Here is a 16,702-nt window from a genome sequence, read left to right as displayed (position 1 = left end):
CCTGGACTGATTCCCCTAAATTCCACACTTGTATCCACCTGCCTACTTAACCTCTCCATTTGGGTGTCCAATAGACACCTCGACCTTAACATGTCCAAAACTTAATTCCCTCACCACCGACTCCCCACACAGTCTTCCTCAGGTCATAAATGACAACTCGATCTTTCCTGTGGCTCAGGCCAAATCCCTTGGAGTCATTCTCAGCTCTCCTCTCTCTCATCCCATATCCAATCCATACCAAACCCTATTGGCTCTACCTTCAACATATATCCTGAAACTGATGACTTATCCCATCTACCACTACCATCCTGGTACAAGCCACCATTACCTCAGATCTGAGTTATTACAAAGGCCTCCTCTTTGCTTCATCCTTTGTCCCCCCTGCTGACTGTTCTCAACAGAGCAGCCACATTGATCCCGTTAAAATGTAAATCAGATCAACCAAGAGCCCCAAACACAGCCCAGAATGGGGGAGGCAAGTTTGCATACATCTGGTCGTGACCCAAGAGACCAGATGAGGAAAACTGAAGCCTGGGCTCTTTCTCACAGTCTGGGGAAATCAGGCATTGGGTGTCCATCCCTACATCTTACCTCCTCCCCAGAGGGTGGCTTCTGAGCCACCCTAAAAAGAATTAAGTTCTCTGCGCTCTGGGGGAGCTTTAAGATGCTGGGCGTGGGTGACAGGGAAAGGAAAATTGCTCTAAACTCTAAAGCACTGCTCTCCAATAGCATTTTTCATGATGATGGAAATGTTCTAAATCTGTGCCGTCCAATGCAGTAGCCACTAGCTCCATGTGGCTACTGAGCACTTAGAAGATCATGGCACTGAGGAAGAGAATTTCTTTTTTTTTTCTGGCCAAGCCATGAAGCTTGCGGGGTCTGAATTCCCCGACCAGGGATTGAACCACCGCCACATCAGTGAAAGCGCCAAGTCCCAACAACTGGACTGCCAGGGAACAGAATTGGATGTCAGGGAAATTCTGTTCCCTGAGGAAGAGAATTTTTAACTTTTTAACTTAATTTTTAATAGAATTAATTTTCCTTAACTTTAAGTAATTTACATTCTAATAGGCCTTTGGCTAGTGGCTACTGTAATTGACAGTGCAGCTCTAGGGCCTTGGGGATAACGGATTTAGCTAGACAGCGATGGAGGGAAAGCAGGGATAGTTTAGGTCCTCATCAGGCCCTGTGGGATGGGGCTGGGTTGGATGTCCTCAAAAGTCCACAGAACACTTCTCTTGTCTCTTTATTCCTCATGCTTATCTGTCCCCTCTTTTTCTAAGTTTCTCATCACACACTGATATCCCCACTCCTTGATGGTCTCTGGTGAGTTGTTGGATGTTGGAAGCCATCCTGGAGCCATTGCACCATGACAAAGTCATGAAGCAACGGAAGGCGAAACTGCAAGGCAGCGCCGTGCCAGGAAGGTGGACTACAGCTCTGTTGTTATGTTTTATGATAATAAGTTTAAATATAGGGGCAATTTTGGGGGGATGTTGCTCCACGTGAAAGAAAAATTCCTCTAGGACTCCCCCTCCTGAAACTACCACAGAATGGGAAGTACCCACTAAAGACCCAGGGAAATGGGTAAAGAATTAAGAGCCTGGAACTAAAGGGATATTTTTTTTATGAAAAACACCCTCTAGTATGGAGTTATGGCCATGGGCTGGAGTTCCTGATCACATAGGAAATTTATGGTTCTATTATAAAGGAAGATTAATTCTAGAAAAGCAAATGCCTAGAGCAGAATTAGTTGCTAGGATAGGGAGAAAGCACTGTCTCAGTTGAAGGAAACAACGAGAAAGGGCATGCAGGGTACATTGTAAATATTTTCGTGGAACCATTGTAAAAGGTTGCCCATGCAAGAAGAGAAATAGGAACAAGTAGCTTCAACTTTTACAACTAAAATAATCATATAACTGCTTGGCTTGGTTACTAAGAAATAACCTGTGATTAATGGGAACTTGGGAAATATTTTAATAGGACATCTAGAAACTAGGGGATATATTTTTTAAAAAAAAATCTTTATAGAACATTTTGAGGTTTGATTGTGCTAAGATTGTTTGGTCACATACCTGGTAATGTAATCAACTACAATATATAAACCTGTGATTGTAAACAATAAAGAAGAGAGAGAAACATGCAATGCTGATACTTTAAGAAGTGTAATAGATTTATTTCCTTCGCCGACGCTATCTATCCCTCGGGTATCCCTTGACTCGCTGGAGCTGGACTCCGGCAGCTGGATGTGGCCCTATGAAGGCGCCTGGGAGACAGAGCTTCGCACTTGACCCTGTCTGCTGTCTCTGGCGGGCATCAAAGACCACATGCCCTAGCCGGGTGCCTGCTGGTTTTGGGAGGCGTAGACATCTGGCGATAGTTCTGGCAGGCTGGGGGGATGGTATCGGGTGGTACACCCAGGCTTGGCTGCCTGTTCGCTGCGAGGAGGTTAGCAGGTCATTGTAGGCCCCCTGAGCCTTGGCAGAGCAGGAGTTGTGACTGGGTGGGACAGAAGTCCATGGTATGTGCTGCCCTGCATCCTCCTTTCGAGGAACTGTCTCAGATATAAATGACTTTTGGGTCTGACGTGGGCCCAAAACTTGGACAGAGTCAGTTCCTAGAGGGTTCTTGTGGAGGCCAGGGTTTGGGATAAGGCCTGAGTTGTTATGGAGGCCTCGTCTCTTGGATAAGCCAGAGTCTTGAGTAAGGGCTGGACCCTTATGGGGACCAGGATCTCGATTAATTCCTGAGTCCTCGTGGAAGTTAGGGTCATGGGTATGTTCTGAGCTCCTGTAAATTCCAGCATCTTGGGTAAGGCCAGGATTCTTATGGAGGTCAGAATCTTGAGTAAGGCCTTGGCTCCTGCAGACTCCAGAAGCTTGGGTCAGGCCTGGATTCTTGTAGTCTCCGGAGTCTCGGGTAAGGCTTGAGCCCTTATGGAGGCGAGCGGTTTGCACAGGACCTGGGCTCTTATGGAGATCAGACTCCTGGCAAAGGACTGAGCTCTTGTTGACTGCAGAGTCTTGGGCATGGCATGGACTCTTCTGTGGCCAAGAATCTTGGGTAATGACTGGATTCTTCTGAAGGTCAGAGTCTTGGGAAAGGCTTGGATTCTTGCAGAGGTAAGGGTCTTTGGTAAGGCCTCGAAGTTCGTGGAGGCCTGGATCTTGAGCAAGGCCTGGGTTCTTGGGGAGGCCTGTGTCTCCGGTAAGGCCTGGGGTCCTTTGGAGGACAGAGCATTGGTTGAGACCTAGACTCTCATGAAGTTCTGGGGGTTGGGGCTGGTTTGGGGTTTGGGAAGTAGTGGATAACTGGGGAGGGATGGGGCCCTGGGGAGAGAGGACAGACTGAGGAGACTTGGAGGTTGGGGGAAAGGTGGGGGTTTGTATTAAGGCGGAGGGCTTCTGGTGGTTGCTGTGTTGATGAAGGACAAAGGATCTGGGAAAACAAGAGGCAGAGAAAGAGTGCATGGTGGAGGCATGGTGCATGGTGAGCTCTGGGCACTGGTCGGAGAATGGAAGCAAGGTTGAAAAGGTGCAGCATCCTTGGAGTACACCAGGAATTTGGGGTAGACTGGAGTCTGGGGATCCGTGTTTCTCTTCTCAGACTGGCAAGGGTGGGAGCTACAGTGAGTGAAGGTCTTGGACTGTACAAATTTGTCTTTGGCATCATTTGGGATCTTCCATTCCATAGTCCCCAACTCCACGTAACCCAGTATGGACCCTGTGGAGGGCTTGGCACTGTCCCCACTACATTGCTTCAGTGTTTGCTCAGCTGTACCAGAGCTCACCAGACCATGCCCCTCTTGGGGCCTGGAGAGGGTACCCAAGTCATTTCTGGAGTACCCAGAGTTCTGAGGGGGACACACATGGAATAAGTTCTGCTTTATGCTGCGGGCATAGTAGACCACATGGCCAGAGGAGAGGCCTTGGTCGAAGGTAGACAAGGTAGAGAGAATAGAATCTAGGATGGGGGTACGGGTGGTGGAAGGGACTGGAGGGGTCGTCAGGGCCATGACCAGTGCTGGGACAGAGGTTGTGGCAGAGATCGGGACAGGGGCTGGTGTAGGGGCTAGGGCAGGAGTAGTAGCAGGGGCAGAAGTTGGGGGAGGGACCAGAGTGTTGGCATGGGTATAGGTCAGATGAGCATGGGTCAGGGTGCAGAGAGAAGTGTGGCCCAGGAATTGGGCTGAGGCATGTGAGGGGGCCTGGGCTTGGGCCTGGGCTGGGGTATGGGCTGAGGTATGCTCCGGGCCATGGACCTGGGCAGGGCTGTGCTCAGGGGTGAGGGCTGGTGAGGGGGTCTGGGCCTGGGGGGTAGTGTGCTCAGGGAGGTGGAGTGTGGAGCAAGTCTGGGCCTGAGGTGGGGCGTGCACAGAGGGGTGCTTGTAGGAGAAGGTCTGGGCCTTGGCAGGAGAATGTGCAGGGAGCTGAACTGGGGGGCAGGTCTGGGCCCGGGCTGGGGCCTGGGCTGAGTCATAGTCTGGGGTCTTAGTCTTGCTCTCTTGGGGCAGGCAGAGTGGAACCACGTCCACCTTGCTTATCCTGCGGAGCTTGGAAGATGTCTCTCACCTGGAGTTAAAGGTGGCTTTGGACTTTAAGGCTGTGAACGGAGGGGCCTCCCCAGCTCCCACTACCCCCTCCTTCCACAGTCCCCGTGGAGCCTCCGTGGAAGCCCGAGCCCGTCCACACTGCGGCGGCATCCAGCAGCACTTAGAAGCCGTCTCATCATCTGTTTCTGGTATCCAGGATTCAAGGTGGTTTGGGTGCCTGTGCAGGAAGCTCGGGCGATGGTGGAAGCGGGGAGAAACTCTTGAACACAGGTTCTTGGGATCCACGGAGCAGCACATGCGATGGCTGCCTCCACAGCTGGCTTGCTTGTCTGCAGGGAAAGGCGAGATGGGACAGGGCCTGGGTTCCTGAGGGGCTGAGAATCAAGGCAGGGATAGAAGAAAGGGGACAGGCCCACATCCCCTGAGGCCACACTGGCGCCCACTTACCTTTGGGGAAAATACGGTTGAAACCTGCCCGCAAGAATCTCTTCAGATGCATCCAGAGCTGAGGGAAGCAAGGGAGCGTGGAGTTCGGGATCAGGGTGAGCCCTGAAATCCAACCCTTGTCCGGCCACACTGCAGCAGCCATCCCATCTCAGCCCCTTCAAGACCCCAGGGCTCCCCCAACCACACTGCCCAGATCCTGCCCTCACCAGAGTCACCACGTTGATCCACACATTGAGCAAGATGATGCTGACCAGGATCAGAAGAATTGAGTCTCCTAGGTCTTGGCATTTCCTGGGTGTGGTGCCAGAGCACGCCTCGGCTAGGTAATGGGTTTGCTCAGCCATGGCCGGGGGTCCCAGGACTGCCTGGGTCCGCTGGCCTCCATATATGTATACTGGGAGACAGACTGGGTCATAATGGGGCAGGTGGTGGCGTCACAGTGAGGGAGGGGGACGAAAAGGAGGGCCAGGCGTGGCATTCCATGGTTCCCCGGGTGAGGTAAGCTGAGCCTGGACAGCCAAACAGGGCCCGGAGGCCGGCACACCTCCCCTCGAGGTGTCAAACATTCACTCACCGCCCACTGACTCACTTGTTCAAATGTCACATTCCATCTCTTGGCCCCTCCTGAGACTAGAAAGACCTTGGCCTCAGAGCCCTGCGGAAGGCCTGGCTGGAGTCCAGAGCCTCAGCCTTCTTCATGCCCTTCACTGGCTGTGGAGCTGGACCTGCCCAGATGTGGAACCTCCCAGTTTGGAAGCAGCTTTTTGTTTGAGGCTCTTTGGGGACAGGGACAGCTGAGACACAGAGGAGGTGCCCAGAGACCAGTGGTGTGGAGACTGCAGCTGCAGATCTACTTAGTGCATGGTATCGGACCAGGAGGGGCCTGCTGGCAGGACTGTGGCCACTAAACCAAGGGGACCCTCAGGCCCAGAAGGGGACACTGGCTTCTTATTGCAGGAAGCCAAAGGCAGGGACCCAAGCTGGCAGAAGGAGTGGCGCTTCCAAGCCACAGACCGCCAATGTTTTCTGGACCATGGCGCTCTTTATTCCTCTCTCCATGCCCTGCCGCTCCCCACCCGCCCCCATTAGCTGCTGGCCAGTTCATTTTCCCAGCCTGGCTTCCGTGCAGAGAGGGCCTCGAGGCCGAGGTGGAAGGTAGCAGCGAGTTGGCCCGCGCTTGGCTTCCCGCACTTGCCGCTTCAACTCCAGGCTGTCATACACCTGGTAGTTGGCATTTCCCCCTGGGTTCCGGCTGAGTGGCATGAAGGTGGGCGGGGGTGGAGGGTGTTCGGTAGCCTGGACGTCGGGCAGAGTCTGGGAGGGGCGGAGGAGCAGCGCTGAGCTGGAATCCGAGGCCCGCTGGTAGAGGCCTCGGCCAGCACCGTGAGGGAGGCGGAGGCGGCCAGAGGGTGCCGCACAGGCAGCATCTCTGCCCATTCGGCCGCCCAGCGCCGCACCTCGTGGGGATCCCGGGAGTAGTTCAAGTGTCCCGTGGAGTGGCGCGGGCTGTGGTTGGGCTGGCTGTGAGCACAGCTGTGGAGGCTCCGCCCGTGGGCCGGTGGGGAGTTGCGCTGCCAGGCTTCGGGCCGGTAGCCCTGAGGCACCAGAGCTGATGGAGGCTCAGAGCCCTCCAGACCACGCCGCCGCTGATCCCAGGAGTCATACGGGAGATGGCCCCCTGAGGGGTAAGTTCTGTGCCCCCCAGGGACCCACGAGCTGTTAGGGGGCAGCCGTCGGGTAAGTGGTGGAGACGAGGTCCACTGGTCAGCATCCACATTGCCCCAGATGCGGGATGGCGAGCAAGGGGCCCCGAAGGACTGCAGCCCTAGCTCAGACTTGGCCTCCACACGCTTGGGCATGCGGTGCAGCTCGGGCGACAGGTAGAGACAGGCTGGTGGCTGGATGGCCAGGATCCCACCCTGTCGACCCCAGAGGCCCACGTTGGAGGGCAGACCCATCTGCCGGTAGAGCCCTCCCCAGCACCCCCACGGGTACTTGGGTTGTGGGAAGGAAAGCTGGTCCTCCTCCTCCAGGTAGGAGTCCGGGTCCTCCCAGCTAAAGGAGGGCATCGGAGGCAGCTGTGACATCCCGTGGAGGCGATGCGGCCTACGGAAGCCTGAGCAGCTGGAGGGGAATTTTCTAAATTCTTGGGCCTCCCCTGGTGGCTTCAGGGGTGGCGGCTGCAGCTGCGGCTACGGTTGCGGAGATGGTGGTAGGAGGACGAGGAGTAGCAAGTGGACCGGGCCATTCTCACTTCCACAGGGTCCAGGGTGCAGTGCATGTGGATGTCTTGGGCCTTGGCTGGAGGATGTTTGGAGGAACTTTCACAAGCCTGTGAGATTTCATCTGTGGGAGTCGAGAGTCCGTGAGGGCAGGGCAACTGTCAGAAGATTTCAGGGTTGGGAACCTGGGAGCCTGGGTTTCTAGGGCCCTGGGAATGGCGAGGCGGGGTGCCTCCTAGCTGTCTTCTGTAGTTACTTTTCTGAATAATACAATACATGGTCTTGTCTAAGGCATTCTGGAGCCCATGCCATATCTGGGGTGGGGTGGGGTGGGGTGGGTGAAAATGAAGGCCAGGCTCTCTACCCTCACCACCACTCCCAGCCAAGACCGTTCCTGCAGACGGAGGTGCAGGCTGCAGCTGGTTCCCACCCTCAGCCATCTTCACCCCTACTGGTGATCCCCAACCATCGCTGACCATAGTTGCCATGCTGATCCCAATGCTGACAAGAATGACAATGCCCAGCAACAGGAGTAGGAAGTCCTCCGCATTCTGGGTACTTTCTTGGTATTGATGGCAGCACCCCAGGTTGTCATACCAGAGCTGCTGTTCCATGGTGGGCGGGTCCTAGGGCCGCCTGAGCCGTGGGACGCCCCACCCCCCCAACCCCACCGGCCCTGACCCACACTGCACTCATGCCAGGACCTGGGGACACCCCCCAACAGGTGAGGGACCATGGTCATAATGAGGCACATTGCAGGGAGTCACAATGCGGAGTTGTCCAATCTTTCATCCACTCAGCTGGTCCTTTAGGTGGCCGTCTCTGCCCTCGGCTCCCACTACATGGAGCCTAGTCCCCAGAGTTCAGTCTGTCCTTCTGTCTCCATGGGGCCTTGCTTAACTTGATTTGCAAGCAGGGTTGCTACAGATGAGAGACAGTCTTCATAGTGACTGGATCATGCATATAGGATTTCCTCCATTTCATTGTTCAAGACATTAGGACCACTTACGTAGCCTGTTGGGCTTCTTAGAACTAGCCTGCAGTTCTTAAAAAGTTTCAAGGGAAGCCAGAAATCCAAATTGCTCTGTGAAATATCCACATTTTAAAAGTAGCAAACCAATTCAAATTTTAAACTCTGCTGGCCAACAACATGGGCCACACAAAACACACCAGGTTGTAACCTCTGACGTATACTGTATAATGCTTTTGTTCTCATCTTCTCATATGATCCTCAGACTAGGGGGCAGATACTATTATTCGCTTCATTTTACAGATGGAGAAACTGAGGCACAGAGCAGTTTAGTAGCTTGTCCAAAGTTTGAGCATCAAAGCTGGAACTTGAGGTTTTTACAGTGTGCTTTTTTATCCTCATTACAAATGCATCCTTTTAGAAAGAACCTTTTCTTATCCTAAAGATAATACATATTACAAAATACAATAAAGTACAGAAAGGTCAAAACAAAGAAAAAACGACCACTAGTCCCAACATGCCCACATAAGCACTATTACTTAGTGTATTTCCTTACAGAAAACATAATTTCCCTCTTCATTCAATCAGAGGTACCGGCTGTATAGGTTAGGATCTGTGCTCGGTGCTGGGGATATTACAGTGAACAGCCATAGTTCCTGCCCTCAGAAGGCTTACAATCTAGTTCTTGTTCTTTGTTCCATTCATTGCCAACCTAGATGTGAATATCCAATGGGGCTTCTTCAAGAAGCAAAAGAGTAAATAAGCAGATAGTGCATGTCAGGTGGGCCCAAGGCCCCCAGCTGCCCAGTCCCACTTGGGCTTCCTCCCTAGAAACGAAATGAGGAGAGGATTGGACTCCTAGTGAAGGAGTTAAGATGCAGAAAGGGATAGGACTTGAGAGTACTATCAAACTCTCAACTCAAGTGGCCGAGGTCCTCGGTCTCGGCCCTCTCGTCCTCAAGGAAAGGGGTCGGGAGGGGGCAAGTGGTACGTGGCATCCAGAAAGATGACGAGGGTCCACAGGAAGAGGCGGTCCACCACCATGGCCACAAACTGCCAGTCCTCCTTCAACTGGGGGTAGGAAGATTAAACTGTTCCTGGGCTCCAGACAACCAGGGAAGGCGGCCTCAAGGCCCTGTACCGCACCCAGGTCCTCATACCACAGCTTTGAGACAAGGGCGGGCCCGCAGAATAGCAGAGAGCGAAACTGCAGGCGACGGATGTGAGTAAAGAACAAGTGGGAAGCCAGGGGGCGGGACCAAGTGAGGCAAACTTCCAATCAGAAAAATAATCGAGTTCTGGGGGCGGAGCCTAAGTTTGCCGGTGGAGCCAAGGCCACCCAGGCCTTGCCTTAACCCACCCTCTTTGGAGTCACAGCTTCGTGGTCCTCCTGTTCCCGCAGCTGTTGAGCGGTGTAGCTGATTGAAGAAACGACCTCCCGTAGGTCGGGAGGCAGGCACACAGCCCGGCTTGGACCATCGATAAATGGCCGCAGGTCCGGGGCAGACAGTTCAGGCTGGAACGTGGAAGAGGCGAGTCTGTTTGGCCACGACCGGGGCACAAAGACGGCCTGCGTGGGTGCTCTAGGCCCCGCCCCAGCTCCCTCCTCCAACGCCCATCCAGGTTTCAAAACGTGAGAGAGCCCTTCAGGTTCTCTTCAGCAGCGGCGACCTCTCTAGCCTTCCGCAATTCCTCCTATTCCCTTACGCTTTAGTTCCCACCTCCCCGCAAAGTGGGCAACAGAAGGGGTACTACAACTCCCATGATGCTCGACCACAACATCCTCTGAGAGCTTAGGACGCCTGCCTCCGCACAGTCTTCTGGGAACTGTAGTTCTCCCTCTCCCTTCTACGTGGGCCGTGGGGAGTAGATACTACCTGTTGGGTTTGGGGAAGAGAAAATCATGTGGTGGCTTGCGGATGAAATATTCATCTGTTCCCCGACCCCAGCCACTTCCTGGAGAATCCCTGAGAGGTATAGGAGGTGGCTCCGGTATCTGGTCTCTCTCAGGTTTGGGTCTCTTCAGACCCAGATACGGAGGGAGTTTGTGGATAAAGATCTGCTGAGTAGAAGAAGAGCCGTCTTGGAGGGGGCTCTTATGCTTTCAGACCAGAAGGGAAGCCGCCAACCACCCCCACGGCACGTGCCCATTCCTGCGCATGCGTGCATGCATCCCACAGATGAAATGCAACTACACAGCCCAAGAGTCCTTAAGGGGGTTAGGAGGCATCCTGACTGGAAAGAAAAGTTCTGAGGGCTTCCACCCTGATAGTACCTAACCCTGAGAATGCTTCCTTGGGACCCACGAAGGAGAGAAGTATTGATGAAGAGAGTCTGGGATCTACGCAATGTTAATGATGGGAGGATAAAATTAATTGGGCAACATTTCAACACCCAAAGACCTTGGCACTTTGACACTCTACCAGGAGTTGTAGTTCTCCCTCAGGTCTGTGAAAGGGAAGGTTGAAAGTTGGTGGGAGTGAGGAGCGATACCTGGACAAAAAGCCAAATACTAGGATTGAGAGTTAACACAGGTTGGAGAGGAGATCTTCTTACCTGACGGACCCAAAGGGGCATTTGGTGGGTGTGGGGTGAGCGATGGTGCAGGTTGAGGACTACGATGTTAAGGATGACTGAGAAGGTGACGAGGACCATGGTAAACATGAGGTATTTGATAATGACGGGGACAGACAGGGAGGTCTCAGGCACTTTGTCTGCCAGCAGCAGCAGGAACACAGTAAGGGTCAGCAGGGCAAAGATCGAGAGCCCCATCTGCTCTACTTGGGGGACAGAGGGGAAGGCGGAAGGATTAGGCTTTGCCAGAAAGCAATCTCCCTGGCATAATCAGTGACCGTGTTTCCAGCCCACTCAAGGACAGGCTTTTGGAAGGGCCAACTGCATGCAAATAACTCCTACATTTATACCTCCAACCTGGACTGATTCCCCTAAATTCCACACTTGTATCCACCTGCCTACTTAACCTCTCCATTTGGGTGTCCAATAGACACCTCGACCTTAACATGTCCAAAACTTAATTCCCTCACCACCGACTCCCCACACAGTCTTCCTCAGGTCATAAATGACAACTCGATCTTTCCTGTGGCTCAGGCCAAATCCCTTGGAGTCATTCTCAGCTCTCCTCTCTCTCATCCCATATCCAATCCATACCAAACCCTATTGGCTCTACCTTCAACATATATCCTGAAACTGATGACTTATCCCATCTACCACTACCATCCTGGTACAAGCCACCATTACCTCAGATCTGAGTTATTACAAAGGCCTCCTCTTTGCTTCATCCTTTGTCCCCCCTGCTGACTGTTCTCAACAGAGCAGCCACATTGATCCCGTTAAAATGTAAATCAGATCAACCAAGAGCCCCAAACACAGCCCAGAATGGGGGAGGCAAGTTTGCATACATCTGGTCGTGACCCAAGAGACCAGATGAGGAAAACTGAAGCCTGGGCTCTTTCTCACAGTCTGGGGAAATCAGGCATTGGGTGTCCATCCCTACATCTTACCTCCTCCCCAGAGGGTGGCTTCTGAGCCACCCTAAAAAGAATTAAGTTCTCTGCGCTCTGGGGGAGCTTTAAGATGCTGGGCGTGGGTGACAGGGAAAGGAAAATTGCTCTAAACTCTAAAGCACTGCTCTCCAATAGCATTTTTCATGATGATGGAAATGTTCTAAATCTGTGCCGTCCAATGCAGTAGCCACTAGCTCCATGTGGCTACTGAGCACTTAGAAGATCATGGCACTGAGGAAGAGAATTTCTTTTTTTTTTCTGGCCAAGCCATGAAGCTTGCGGGGTCTGAATTCCCCGACCAGGGATTGAACCACCGCCACATCAGTGAAAGCGCCAAGTCCCAACAACTGGACTGCCAGGGAACAGAATTGGATGTCAGGGAAATTCTGTTCCCTGAGGAAGAGAATTTTTAACTTTTTAACTTAATTTTTAATAGAATTAATTTTCCTTAACTTTAAGTAATTTACATTCTAATAGGCCTTTGGCTAGTGGCTACTGTAATTGACAGTGCAGCTCTAGGGCCTTGGGGATAACGGATTTAGCTAGACAGCGATGGAGGGAAAGCAGGGATAGTTTAGGTCCTCATCAGGCCCTGTGGGATGGGGCTGGGTTGGATGTCCTCAAAAGTCCACAGAACACTTCTCTTGTCTCTTTATTCCTCATGCTTATCTGTCCCCTCTTTTTCTAAGTTTCTCATCACACACTGATATCCCCACTCCTTGATGGTCTCTGGTGAGTTGTTGGATGTTGGAAGCCATCCTGGAGCCATTGCACCATGACAAAGTCATGAAGCAACGGAAGGCGAAACTGCAAGGCAGCGCCGTGCCAGGAAGGTGGACTACAGCTCTGTTGTTATGTTTTATGATAATAAGTTTAAATATAGGGGCAATTTTGGGGGGATGTTGCTCCACGTGAAAGAAAAATTCCTCTAGGACTCCCCCTCCTGAAACTACCACAGAATGGGAAGTACCCACTAAAGACCCAGGGAAATGGGTAAAGAATTAAGAGCCTGGAACTAAAGGGATATTTTTTTTATGAAAAACACCCTCTAGTATGGAGTTATGGCCATGGGCTGGAGTTCCTGATCACATAGGAAATTTATGGTTCTATTATAAAGGAAGATTAATTCTAGAAAAGCAAATGCCTAGAGCAGAATTAGTTGCTAGGATAGGGAGAAAGCACTGTCTCAGTTGAAGGAAACAACGAGAAAGGGCATGCAGGGTACATTGTAAATATTTTCGTGGAACCATTGTAAAAGGTTGCCCATGCAAGAAGAGAAATAGGAACAAGTAGCTTCAACTTTTACAACTAAAATAATCATATAACTGCTTGGCTTGGTTACTAAGAAATAACCTGTGATTAATGGGAACTTGGGAAATATTTTAATAGGACATCTAGAAACTAGGGGATATATTTTTTAAAAAAAAATCTTTATAGAACATTTTGAGGTTTGATTGTGCTAAGATTGTTTGGTCACATACCTGGTAATGTAATCAACTACAATATATAAACCTGTGATTGTAAACAATAAAGAAGAGAGAGAAACATGCAATGCTGATACTTTAAGAAGTGTAATAGATTTATTTCCTTCGCCGACGCTATCTATCCCTCGGGTATCCCTTGACTCGCTGGAGCTGGACTCCGGCAGCTGGATGTGGCCCTATGAAGGCGCCTGGGAGACAGAGCTTCGCACTTGACCCTGTCTGCTGTCTCTGGCGGGCATCAAAGACCACATGCCCTAGCCGGGTGCCTGCTGGTTTTGGGAGGCGTAGACATCTGGCGATAGTTCTGGCAGGCTGGGGGGATGGTATCGGGTGGTACACCCAGGCTTGGCTGCCTGTTCGCTGCGAGGAGGTTAGCAGGTCATTGTAGGCCCCCTGAGCCTTGGCAGAGCAGGAGTTGTGACTGGGTGGGACAGAAGTCCATGGTATGTGCTGCCCTGCATCCTCCTTTCGAGGAACTGTCTCAGATATAAATGACTTTTGGGTCTGACGTGGGCCCAAAACTTGGACAGAGTCAGTTCCTAGAGGGTTCTTGTGGAGGCCAGGGTTTGGGATAAGGCCTGAGTTGTTATGGAGGCCTCGTCTCTTGGATAAGCCAGAGTCTTGAGTAAGGGCTGGACCCTTATGGGGGCCAGGATCTCGATTAATTCCTGAGTCCTCGTGGAAGTTAGGGTCATGGGTATGTTCTGAGCTCCTGTAAATTCCAGCATCTTGGGTAAGGCCAGGATTCTTATGGAGGTCAGAATCTTGAGTAAGGCCTTGGCTCCTGCAGACTCCAGAAGCTTGGGTCAGGCCTGGATTCTTGTAGTCTCCGGAGTCTCGGGTAAGGCTTGAGCCCTTATGGAGGCGAGCGGTTTGCACAGGACCTGGGCTCTTATGGAGATCAGACTCCTGGCAAAGGACTGAGCTCTTGTTGACTGCAGAGTCTTGGGCATGGCATGGACTCTTCTGTGGCCAAGAATCTTGGGTAATGACTGGATTCTTCTGAAGGTCAGAGTCTTGGGAAAGGCTTGGATTCTTGCAGAGGTAAGGGTCTTTGGTAAGGCCTCGAAGTTCGTGGAGGCCTGGATCTTGAGCAAGGCCTGGGTTCTTGGGGAGGCCTGTGTCTCCGGTAAGGCCTGGGGTCCTTTGGAGGACAGAGCATTGGTTGAGACCTAGACTCTCATGAAGTTCTGGGGGTTGGGGCTGGTTTGGGGTTTGGGAAGTAGTGGATAACTGGGGAGGGATGGGGCCCTGGGGAGAGAGGACAGACTGAGGAGACTTGGAGGTTGGGGGAAAGGTGGGGGTTTGTATTAAGGCGGAGGGCTTCTGGTGGTTGCTGTGTTGATGAAGGACAAAGGATCTGGGAAAACAAGAGGCAGAGAAAGAGTGCATGGTGGAGGCATGGTGCATGGTGAGCTCTGGGCACTGGTCGGAGAATGGAAGCAAGGTTGAGAAGGTGCAGCATCCTTGGAGTACACCAGGAATTTGGGGTAGACTGGAGTCTGGGGATCCGTGTTTCTCTTCTCAGACTGGCAAGGGTGGGAGCTACAGTGAGTGAAGGTCTTGGACTGTACAAATTTGTCTTTGGCATCATTTGGGATCTTCCATTCCATAGTCCCCAACTCCACGTAACCCAGTATGGACCCTGTGGAGGGCTTGGCACTGTCCCCACTACATTGCTTCAGTGTTTGCTCAGCTGTACCAGAGCTCACCAGACCATGCCCCTCTTGGGGCCTGGAGAGGGTACCCAAGTCATTTCTGGAGTACCCAGAGTTCTGAGGGGGACACACATGGAATAAGTTCTGCTTTATGCTGCGGGCATAGTAGACCACATGGCCAGAGGAGAGGCCTTGGTCGAAGGTAGACAAGGTAGAGAGAATAGAATCTAGGATGGGGGTACGGGTGGTGGAAGGGACTGGAGGGGTCGTCAGGGCCATGACCAGTGCTGGGACAGAGGTTGTGGCAGAGATCGGGACAGGGGCTGGTGTAGGGGCTAGGGCAGGAGTAGTAGCAGGGGCAGAAGTTGGGGGAGGGACCAGAGTGTTGGCATGGGTATAGGTCAGATGAGCATGGGTCAGGGTGCAGAGAGAAGTGTGGCCCAGGAATTGGGCTGAGGCATGTGAGGGGGCCTGGGCTTGGGCCTGGGCTGGGGTATGGGCTGAGGTATGCTCCGGGCCATGGACCTGGGCAGGGCTGTGCTCAGGGGTGAGGGCTGGTGAGGGGGTCTGGGCCTGGGGGGTAGTGTGCTCAGGGAGGTGGAGTGTGGAGCAAGTCTGGGCCTGAGGTGGGGCGTGCACAGAGGGGTGCTTGTAGGAGAAGGTCTGGGCCTTGGCAGGAGAATGTGCAGGGAGCTGAACTGGGGGGCAGGTCTGGGCCCGGGCTGGGGCCTGGGCTGAGTCATAGTCTGGGGTCTTAGTCTTGCTCTCTTGGGGCAGGCAGAGTGGAACCACGTCCACCTTGCTTATCCTGCGGAGCTTGGAAGATGTCTCTCACCTGGAGTTAAAGGTGGCTTTGGACTTTAAGGCTGTGAACGGAGGGGCCTCCCCAGCTCCCACTACCCCCTCCTTCCACAGTCCCCGTGGAGCCTCCGTGGAAGCCCGAGCCCGTCCACACTGCGGCGGCATCCAGCAGCACTTAGAAGCCGTCTCATCATCTGTTTCTGGTATCCAGGATTCAAGGTGGTTTGGGTGCCTGTGCAGGAAGCTCGGGCGATGGTGGAAGCGGGGAGAAACTCTTGAACACAGGTTCTTGGGATCCACGGAGCAGCACATGCGATGGCTGCCTCCACAGCTGGCTTGCTTGTCTGCAGGGAAAGGCGAGATGGGACAGGGCCTGGGTTCCTGAGGGGCTGAGAATCAAGGCAGGGATAGAAGAAAGGGGACAGGCCCACATCCCCTGAGGCCACACTGGCGCCCACTTACCTTTGGGGAAAATACGGTTGAAACCTGCCCGCAAGAATCTCTTCAGATGCATCCAGAGCTGAGGGAAGCAAGGGAGCGTGGAGTTCGGGATCAGGGTGAGCCCTGAAATCCAACCCTTGTCCGGCCACACTGCAGCAGCCATCCCATCTCAGCCCCTTCAAGACCCCAGGGCTCCCCCAACCACACTGCCCAGATCCTGCCCTCACCAGAGTCACCACGTTGATCCACACATTGAGCAAGATGATGCTGACCAGGATCAGAAGAATTGAGTCTCCTAGGTCTTGGCATTTCCTGGGTGTGGTGCCAGAGCACGCCTCGGCTAGGTAATGGGTTTGCTCAGCCATGGCCGGGGGTCCCAGGACTGCCTGGGTCCGCTGGCCTCCATATATGTATACTGGGAGACAGACTGGGTCATAATGGGGCAGGTGGTGGCGTCACAGTGAGGGAGGGGGACGAAAAGGAGGGCCAGGCGTGGCATTCCATGGTTCCCCGGGTGAGGTAAGCTGAGCCTGGACAGCCAAACAGGGCCCGGAGGCCGGCACACCTCCCCTCGAGGTGTCAAACATTCACTCACCGCCCACT

The 16,702-nt window shown here is 53.0% G+C and overlaps 3 protein-coding genes and 1 pseudogene across 4 annotated transcripts; all 4 read right to left on the bottom strand.

The window, feature by feature from the left end:
• Positions 1–2,457: 2,457 nt before the first annotated feature.
• LOC308610270 (uncharacterized protein) lies at positions 2,458–5,551 on the bottom strand (the record flags this gene model as incomplete). Its single annotated transcript, XM_081259467.1, has 5 exons — positions 5,206–5,551; positions 5,000–5,057; positions 4,572–4,881; positions 2,717–3,222; positions 2,458–2,477 (listed from the first exon to the last, which is right to left on the bottom strand). Exons 1-5 carry the CDS (start codon positions 5,341–5,343, stop codon positions 2,458–2,460), a joined length of 1,032 nt encoding a protein of 343 aa, XP_081115593.1. The 5' UTR covers positions 5,344–5,551.
• Positions 5,552–5,684: 133 nt separating this feature from the next.
• Positions 5,685–7,838, bottom strand: LOC308610264 (uncharacterized protein SPEM2-like; annotated as a pseudogene). Its single transcript has 4 exons — positions 7,698–7,838; positions 7,478–7,535; positions 6,076–7,345; positions 5,685–5,775 (listed from the first exon to the last, which is right to left on the bottom strand). The product of its transcript is annotated as an uncharacterized protein SPEM2-like (transcript).
• A 579-nt stretch (positions 7,839–8,417) lies between these two features.
• Positions 8,418–11,377, bottom strand: LOC308610269 (acetylcholine receptor subunit beta-like). Its single transcript, XM_081259466.1, has 4 exons — positions 10,748–11,377; positions 10,069–10,250; positions 9,567–9,729; positions 8,418–9,262 (listed from the first exon to the last, which is right to left on the bottom strand). The coding sequence occupies exons 1-4, from the start codon at positions 10,961–10,963 to the stop codon at positions 9,149–9,151; spliced, it is 675 nt and encodes a 224-aa protein (XP_081115592.1). The 5' UTR covers positions 10,964–11,377; the 3' UTR covers positions 8,418–9,148.
• Positions 11,378–11,804: 427 nt separating this feature from the next.
• On the bottom strand, positions 11,805–16,672 carry LOC308610267 (uncharacterized protein). Its single transcript, XM_081259464.1, has 4 exons — positions 16,327–16,672; positions 16,121–16,178; positions 15,693–16,002; positions 11,805–14,343 (listed from the first exon to the last, which is right to left on the bottom strand). The coding sequence occupies exons 1-4, from the start codon at positions 16,462–16,464 to the stop codon at positions 13,314–13,316; spliced, it is 1,536 nt and encodes a 511-aa protein (XP_081115590.1). The 5' UTR covers positions 16,465–16,672; the 3' UTR covers positions 11,805–13,313.
• Positions 16,673–16,702: the final 30 nt, after the last annotated feature.

Source organism: Mesoplodon bidens, assembly GCF_964165515.1.
Source record: "Mesoplodon bidens genome assembly, contig: HAP1_SCAFFOLD_1465, whole genome shotgun sequence".
Lineage (NCBI taxonomy): Eukaryota > Metazoa > Chordata > Mammalia > Artiodactyla > Ziphiidae > Mesoplodon > Mesoplodon bidens.
The sequence above is the reverse complement of the archived record's forward strand: the minus strand, read 5'-3'. Positions and strand labels throughout refer to the sequence as shown.

Coding starts and splice junctions, on each gene's coding strand:
- LOC308610269 (XM_081259466.1), bottom strand. CDS start 10,963: ATGGGGCTCTCGATCTTTGCCCTGCTGACCCTTACTGTGTTCCTGCTG. Junction 10,251..10,747: donor TGCCCCTTTGGGTCCGTCAG/GTAAGAAGATCT, acceptor TCTACTCAGCAG/ATCTTTATCCACAAACTCCC. Junction 9,263..9,566: donor AACAGGAGGACCACGAAGCT/GTGACTCCAAAG, acceptor TCCTACCCCCAG/TTGAAGGAGGACTGGCAGTT.
- LOC308610267 (XM_081259464.1), bottom strand. CDS start 16,464: ATGGCTGAGCAAACCCATTACCTAGCCGAGGCGTGCTCTGGCACCACA. Junction 16,179..16,326: donor GGATCAACGTGGTGACTCTG/GTGAGGGCAGGA, acceptor TGCTTCCCTCAG/CTCTGGATGCATCTGAAGAG. Junction 16,003..16,120: donor CAACCGTATTTTCCCCAAAG/GTAAGTGGGCGC, acceptor CTTTCCCTGCAG/ACAAGCAAGCCAGCTGTGGA.